The 8812-nt window shown below is 42.7% G+C and overlaps 2 protein-coding genes across 2 annotated transcripts; one reads left to right on the top strand and one right to left on the bottom strand.

The window, feature by feature from the left end:
• Positions 1-3168: 3168 nt before the first annotated feature.
• On the bottom strand, positions 3169-4623 carry W97_08728 (uncharacterized protein; the record flags this gene model as incomplete). The annotated part of the gene is made up of 1 exon (XM_007786595.1): positions 3169-4623. The coding sequence occupies one exon, from the start codon at positions 4621-4623 to the stop codon at positions 3169-3171; it is 1455 nt and encodes a 484-aa protein (XP_007784785.1).
• Positions 4624-6093: 1470 nt separating this feature from the next.
• On the top strand, positions 6094-7680 carry W97_08727 (uncharacterized protein; the record flags this gene model as incomplete). The annotated part of the gene is made up of 1 exon (XM_007786594.1): positions 6094-7680. The coding sequence occupies one exon, from the start codon at positions 6094-6096 to the stop codon at positions 7678-7680; it is 1587 nt and encodes a 528-aa protein (XP_007784784.1).
• Positions 7681-8812: the final 1132 nt, after the last annotated feature.

The raw sequence follows: 8812 nt of genomic DNA, 5'->3' as shown, positions 1-8812 counted from the left end.
ATAATTTCAAGTTCTAAGAACTTAAACTAGTTATGATGCTAATAGAGCTAAATAATAAGCTACTAAGAATAAGAACTAATAAGACTTAGTATTAATACTCGATTACTAAGTATAAATTAGAAGCCTTCTATAGCTTATCCAAGAGACTAGACCCGATTTAGTATCTTGTGTTAGTAAGCTATTATAATATATAAGTAGCCCTAAACCGATTTTTTTTTAGCTATTAAATAAGTCTTTAAATACCTTAGAAAGTGTAAAAATCTAGTACTAAAATACTTATCTAAGTATTTTAAAATACTAAGCTAGCTACTTAAAGCATCTAAAATAGCGAGGAATAATGACTCTAACTTCTTATTATATAACAATAAACTTAGTAAATTCGATAAAAAATTGCTATTATATAATAAAGAAAATAGAGAGTTCAAAAACTAAAGCCCTTTATAGAATAATAAGAAAATTCATTACATTGCATTTAAAGTAGGTACAGAACTAGTTCTAACTAGTTTTACTAACTCTAACTAGAGAAATAATAAGAATTACTATATCTTAATTACTAATTATAGTTTTTACTTTAGACTTAACTTAATTAGCTGGTACTCGAAAAAATAAGCTAGTGTAATACTATCTAGCTATAAGACTAAGTATATAGCCTTAGTTTATATAGCTAAGAAAGAGTTATAGTTAAGAGCTCTATTAGAGTATCTTAGTATTAGTTAGTAAAACGCCTTAGTATTACATTATAATAATACTACTAGTATAGCTATTATAGTTATAGAAGACCTAGTTAATTACTTACATATTAAGTATATTACTATACGTTGTTACTTTGTTTAAGAAGTAGTTAAAAGAGGTAAACTATAGACTCTTTTCCTAGAAGAAACTGATAAAATTATAAATAGATATACTAAGAGCTTACTAAAGCTAAAATTCTAGGAATTCTATAAGTAGATTAGGCTAGCTAAATACTACTAGTAGTAAAATATTATTACTAAATTATCAAAAATAGTAGAGCTACAATTTATAGAAAATTATAAGGAGTTAGTTGAAATAGTTAACTTATCGAAAATTACTATCTTATAATAGTAAGCTTAAGATCTTTAGACTTAAGAAAAGGGGTTAAAATTCAATTTATAAATGTCTTAGCTTAGTATTTTCTTAGTATTTCCTTAGTAAGAGTCTTACTATTAGTTGAATTGAAGTTTCATACTTTCTATTTTTAAAATAAAGCTTTTAGTTTAAAATAGAGTTTTAAGTTATATCTATTTCTAATAGAGTTTTTGTTTGCATTCATCTAAACGAAGCTATAAGTAAAACTTAATAAGTTTCACTTTAGAAGTAAGTGAAAAGAGTATATAGATAAGAGGTTTCTTCTACTAGATAAAAAATTAGGCTCTCCACTAATTTAGTTTCTACTATCTGTTAACCTGAAATTCTAATATAGGCTTAATTAGCTTAATAGAGATATAAGCTAAACATAGAGTAATACTTTTCTAATAAGAATTAGTAGATAAAATTTAGGGTAATTATACGCCTATAAAACTTGTAAATAAAGTACTTAGTATTAATATTACTACTATTAAGGTAGTAATAGCAAAATGTAGATAGAAAATAAAGTATACTAAATCTTAAAAAACTAGAAGAATGCGTAATATTTATATACTTACTAAGACTTATAATTTACTATTTATCTATCTTTATAAGCTTGTTTTATATTACAGTCTTATTTCTATTTAGTTCTATATTATCGATAGCAATGCAACGCTTTTATATATTATAAATAAATAGTATAATAGTAATAAATAGGTGTATTACTAGCTAAAAATAGCTATAAAAGAAGAGCGAGGTAGTTATAAAATATAAAAGAAAGACTTAGACTAGCTTTAGATTTTCTACTAGTAATATACTAGTTAAGTAAAAGTGTATAGTAGTTGCTTCTATATAATAAAAGCTTAGTAGAATTTGATCTTCTACTAAACAATTTATACTACTCTATCTATATATAACTTATTATTATATTACTAGATTAACTTTAAGAATCTATAATCTCTAATATAAACTAACTTTATTAATATCTAGTATTAATAAATATACTAAAAAGGTAAGAATAAATGAGTTTAGCTTTAATTTACTACTATAAATAGTATTTATATATACTATCTAACGAAGCTTTTAGCGAGAACTAAATAATAAAGATATATTAATAATATTAATACAAAAGTAGAAAGTAGACTAGTTTAGACTATCTATTAAATAACTAGAAAAGAAGTATTAGAATAAAATATATAATTATCTTTTTCTAATATATAGCTAAGATTACTACTCTATATAAAGAGAGAAGAGATAATAGTTCTAGAAGATATAGTCGCTACTATCTATTATAAATAAATTACTTATATCTAGAATAGTAAGAGACATAATCCTTACTCTTTACTAATAGAAAGCACTAATAGCCTAGAAGATATCTATAGCCTTTATAGTATACTAGCTAAGTATAACATCTTAACTAAGAGTATCTATAAGCGAGGAATAAAATATAATATATAGTTAAGCCTAGTCTAGTAGCGGATCTTCCTAAGTAGTAGTTTGAAGTTATTGAGGAATCTAGCTATTTAGTAATAACAGAATGCATTACTAAAATACTATAGCCGCATGACGCTTGCAACGCTAGATGTTGCTAGTGGGGAATCTTCGATCGTAAGTTCGACTACTACGGTCGCCTGCTTGCATGTCTACGTGTGGTGTAGGAGGTGAAGACGTGGAGTTTCAGGACTGCGCGTAATCTTGTTTCTATGCTTGCGGGAGCATCGCTCACAGCGGGGACTCTCGGGTCTGAGAAACGTCTCTTCGATACATTCGGTCCCTTGGGGGAGATCGCAGGTATGCGGTTGCGGCAAACGTTATGTAGAATGAAGGTCCCCTCGTCCATACCACGCTTGAAGGCAATGATTAACTGCCCCGTCAGTGTGTAAAGAGCGGAGCTAGACACGAACCTTGATGTCCAGTGGGGCATGTTGATGATGGAGACCGGTGCGAGGACGTCGTCGTATGGCTTGTAGTCTTCCCAAGTCGATTCATCATATTCACTCTGTGCGCCACCATCGTCGGTGGTGCCTGACCGGTATTAAACAAAATAATACACACGGATCGGCTCTTTGCATGTGCAAAATCTCAAAAAGCTATCCCCCGCCAACCATTAGCCCTATCGGTGCCGGACGTATCGAGACTAAAATATCCTGTCGACGCCAGCTTGAGCTGCACCTGTCTGAACTTATTAACGCTAGCTCTCTTCTCGAACAAGACATCCAGCTCTATGTACGTGAGGCCCATGGGCTCCGGCAGCCGGAAATAGCACCATATCAAGCAGAGAATACAGGTTCCCGCCCACAGAAAAGACGCCTTACCCCCCCAGTCCCACGCGGTAGGATTCAGCATCTTAGGCATCAGTACGTTGCTTATTATGGATACGATGTTGTATGCGACTCTTGCCAGAACCACGGTCTTGACGCGTAAGCGCGTCGACGGAATCTCAGCCACGAGGGCGAAACAGACGGGGCCGATAGTGATATCATAGATGAAGGTCAAAAGGAGAACTAAGGAGCCAAGCGCCCATGATACAGCTGAAGATTCGGGCCGCGTGCTCACGCCCCCGGTTACCAGCAAGGTGATGAAGCACCCCGCCAATCCCCAAATATACAGGGTTCTGCGGCCGACGACCCGCATGATGAACATGGCCATGATGCCACCGAGGATTGCCAAGCCGTACATGCCCGTCGAGAGATCGAAAGCTCTTTCTGGAGTAAGGCCTGCCTGGACGTAGAAATAGGCTGCATAGCCGGTCAGGGCTGAGCCGCTCCAAGCCTGCGTGATCCAGACTGCAGCGGCGATCTCGGTTCGACGCAGGTTTGTACCTTTAAAGCAGTCCCAATAGGATGTGCCGCCGTTGTGGTGCTTTTCCACTTCGTTGGTGTGCTTCATCATGGAGACTGTCTCGTGGGCGTTGAAACCTACTGCCCGCCTTGTAAGGCGTAGCAGCGACTTCTTCGCATCTCCTGGACGGTTATGGCGGATCAGCCACCAGGGCGACTCTGGCGCAAATGCCACTCCAATGAGGATTGGGATGGCCCACATCCATTGCAGTCCAAGAGGGATCCGGTATGACCACTCAGAGGTGTTGTTTATGAATGCTCGCACCACGCCGACACTGATAAGCTGGCCGATTAACCAGCACAGATTCACGGTGCTTGTCAAGTAAGCGCGTAACGCCACGGGCACGACTTCAGCGGCGTATGTTGTACTTAGAGTCTGAAACACGCCCCAGGACAACCCACAGAGGACTTGCGAGGCCAGCAGCATGCCGATGTTGACGGCGAAAAATGCCAGGAAGATAAAAAGCGACATTGCCGCCAGCGAGACCATCATCGTTTTCCTGTACCCGAAGCGGTCTGCCAGGTAGCCTTGGCCAAAAAGGCCTACGATTTCGGCAGACCGAGCACCATTTATAAGGCCAGATTGCCAGGCAGTCGGGATTTCGAAACTTTCATTGCCCGTGGGACGGCCATAAGACCTCCGAAATTCGGGAAAGGCGTAGAAGCTGTTGACCAGAGCTGTGTCGTAAGCTTCCATGATTATTGTCATGGAAAAGAGTATCGACCATCCAATCGCCTTGGGATATAGCTTCAACCCCTCCATGAAAGACATTCGATGCTCTGTCTGCGCCGCGGACTTTGCCGCAGTCGTGAGGTGGCTGAGACCCGGAACTGCGTGGGATAAGGCTGAAAACAAGTCATCGCTGGATTGGGTGCTATCGTTGTTTCCCTCAGTTGGAGTTCCAGAGGCACCATGGCCGTCTGCTGCTGTTGGAGTAGCGATGAATTCGAGGTGCACATCGTTTGCTAAAGCCGGGGTTGCAAATTCGAGAAGCTCTGAAGGGTGTGGTTTGGAGTCGCCCATCCGGACAAATCGCACCTTCTATTGAGTGCGACTCGAAATAGATTTGATCTCTAGGTACACCACCATCTGGGTTTGGAATTTTGATGTACTATATTGACACTTTGTTTGACGGAGTCTGATATTTCCGAAAGCAAGCATGCCATAGCGAGGAGGGGCAGGGACAAGTCGACTCGACTACAGGCGTTGTACGGATCGGCGCTTCTTTGCGAAAGAAACTCTGGGCTCCCAAATTTGCCAAACCCTTGCTCTTTCGCGGGGAACTTCATCACAGAGCTCTTTTAAACACGTTTAATCCGTAATACCACCACCATAATAAGCTATAAGCAAGCTGAGACTGCTAAAATATTATATTAGCATATAATATTATAATATGCGACCATAAAAAAGCGATATTTTAAAGATTATAATTAACGTGTTTAAAGGACGGCGAAATATTTTTTGCTCATGTTCAGCTGGGAAGAAGCGCCGATCCGTGCAACGCCTGTATCCGAGGCCTAGATTAAGAAAGTCAAGCGACTCCGCTTCCTCGCCTCTGGGCGTTTCTGGGCGGGAAGACCAGCAGCGGGAGTCGCATCACGTTCTTGATCCAGCCTCCATTCGGCTTGTGAGCTGAGTGAATAAAATTAGTCCGTGCATATAGCGGTCTTAGCACTACCATAGCGAGGTGTTGCGATGCAGTAGTTAGAGCTAACAAATCACTTTCTTGATACTATAGATAGAACTTGTATATCTAGTAACCTTGCCTCGATATGCTGCTAGAATATAGATAGTATCTAGCTGTAATAAACTACTAGACTAAGTGTAAGATACTTACTTATACTACTCTTAGACAGCTAGTAGTAAGGACGCTATATAGATAGAAAGTAAGAATTGATACTACTTAAAGAGAAGTAACTCTGCAAGAGCTTAGCTAACTATAGGAATAATGTTGCAAGAGTGCATCTTACAGTATTTAGAGAACAAAGGCCGCAGTTTCACAATCCTGCATTGTGTTTTTAAAGCTAGATCTTCGCTCCCTTTATTAAAATCCCAAATTCCCTGTCATCACAACTCAGATTCCTTTCACTTCCCTCAAAACAAACCCCTTCATCATAACACGGACGACTTCCCAGTATCTGAGTGTTCTTCAGTAACCCCACCACCATGGAAAGTCCGTACGTTATTCTCGGAGTGTCTCCAGACGCTTCCCCCGAGCAGATCAAGCTCGCATGGCGCAAGCTGTCCCTCAAACACCACCCCGATAAAGCTAAAGCTGAAGATCGCGAGGCGGCTAACAAGAAGATGCAGCAGATCAACGAAGCATACGACGCTGTCAAAGATGGTGGCCAGGCGAATAAACTTGAAGAAGATCTCCGCGAAGCCCAGGAACGCTTCGCTAATCTGCGTCGACAGCAGGAAGAAGAAGAGCGTCGACGATATCGTCCGGCACCCGAGTCGAAGTACAATGAGTATCACTCCCGCTCTGCTGGACAGAGCTACAGTGAGTCAACTTACACTTCAGGAGATCACCGCTCCACCAAGCAGGACCGTGGCCGCAGCTACAGGTACACTCCCGCAGACACGTATGCTGGGTATGAACAGAAGCCACGCTATGAAACTCATGCTCCTCGCCATCAAAGTGATAGGGAAGCTGGTTATGAACAGATGCCACACTACGAAACACATGCACCTCGATTCGAGGCTGACACAGAAGCCGGGTACGAACAGAGGCCTCGTTACGAGACACGTGCTCCTCGATTTGAGGCTGAATCAGAGTTCGACAGGCAAGACTCGGGGCACGGGTTTCGCTCCAAGTACGAAACGCATGCGCCTCGGTACGAATACCACGCTCCGAGATATGAGGAATGTAGACCTCGCTACGAGGAACGGAGGCCTAAGCATAACGAATCTCACTACGGTCAATCCGCTACAGCCGGCTCCGGTTGCGAACGGAAGGAACGTCGACCATCCCACGCAGAATCCAGACCCCGATATGAGGAGCACGGGCCCCGATATGAGGAACGCAAGCCCCGAAATGAAGAACATAAGCCGAGAGCCCAAGAGCGGACTCCGCAGCAGGACTCGTCGCGCTCTGCACCGAAAAAGAACAAGAGCCGGTTCGTATTTGTCAGGGCCCGTCCAAAAGATTCGGAATCGTTCAAATCCCGCTCTTCCGCGCAGTCGAGCCAGGAACGAACATGGTCCTCACGAGACGCGTACGAGAGGCTAAAGGATCTCCACAACGATGTTCTCCATCACTACGAAGACCTCACTGATCGGTATACAGATCTGTCGGAGGAAACGAAACTCGACCTTCGGGGCGGTGGCAAGATGGCTATAGCGTGTGTGGTCGCTCGCGCTGTGCTTTGTCCTTATTTGCCGAAGGCGCTTGATGTCATCAATGATGACTGGCTCAAGGAGAGCATCCGAGCCCAAAAGATGTTGGAGACCATCCAGATGCGCATGTCACGCAGTGAGGGCGTTGGTAAGCATCTGGAGCATGCGGAGAAGGCTCTCAATACAGCACGCGAGGAGGTTGAGAAAATGGAGAGAATCATCAGGAGTCTTAGAGACATCGAAGACCAACAAAGTAGAAGCGGAGAGTCGATGCGTGGTGGTCAAAGAGAGAGCCAGCTCGAAGCAATGGAGGAGATTTGGGATAAACTTATCGGCGAGCTAGGTCCGAGCCAGGACCTCGTAAAGGACCTACCGAGAGCCCTTGAGAGGGCGTTGAGGAGGAGTCGAAGATAAGCAGTGCGTGGAGAAGGATCGGGAGATCAGCTTTGGCTCGGTCTAAGCTAAACTCCGCTCCGGTTTCCTTCTGATCTACTAGCATAGAGACCTCTATATATATATATATAAGCTGTTCCGTAGACTATCTTTTTAAAGTCTTCCCGTGATGTTGCAATTTCCAGGCTGAGTTCTAAACTGACCTGGCAAACCACGCAGTGGCGTAGCTAGAGAAAGACTTCCGTTTCATAGCCGCATATCCTGCGCTTATGAGGTACGAGAAGAACTCAAGTCATGAGTGAGTGTGTGGCAAACGAAATGGACCGGGAACCCTCGCCAACCCGAAGCTGAAAAAGAACTCTCGAGGAATAAAGGAATAACTGCTTAAATGGACATGTCATGAACAAAGAATGACTCCCGGGGCAGGCTGGCCTCACTTCTTACGGAGTATGTGCAGCACACACCTAGAGGGCCTGAGGAATACTTGGTAGTTTCCATCATCCTTCACTGCGGAACGAATTGCAGTTCAGTCAAGGTAGATAGTTAAATCTTGACAATGTTATTCATTCCCTCGAGGCCGCGATCGGAGAGATGTCTCCGACTTATCCTGGCAGACGTCACGTGAGTGCGAACACTAATACCACTTGCGCCTTTGATTGAGTGAAGGGCACCTGCAACACATAACCGTAGAACCGGCCCCGCTCGCGAGAGACTTGACGTGTAAGTTACAGCGTGGAATCAAGTTTTGAATGATCTTCAAGCGCGTAGTGCCTGCCGAGGCAAGTTTCCCTCTACCATGCTGTAGCCACTGCCTTGGTTTCTACCGGGTTGGGTTCCTTCCGCTGCGCATCAACCGCGTTCTCTTCTTAGTCACTCTCTTACGCGACTGCGCGGACTGACGTAGACTAGGTCTCACAAGCGGCTTGCGGCAATCAATCCATTAACGCTGCTCAGGAACCTAAACCTGAACCCGCATGCTCAAGCATCTTATGTGCCTTGCGGGCACCCGATCTAGCATTCCTACGCTTCAGGGTCCAAAATTTTCTTCTCCGAGCTCATTAATTTCACTGTGTCGCCTTTGTGACGTCGCACGGAATCTTTCTGTCTGAAAGCATGGATGGATCGCAAGACTACAGTTCACCGTGATCAACGA

Source organism: Coniosporium apollinis (genome assembly GCF_000281105.1).
Source record: "Coniosporium apollinis CBS 100218 chromosome Unknown supercont1.61, whole genome shotgun sequence".
NCBI lineage: Eukaryota > Fungi > Ascomycota > Dothideomycetes > Coniosporium > Coniosporium apollinis.
This window is presented reverse-complemented; position numbering and strand designations above follow the sequence as displayed.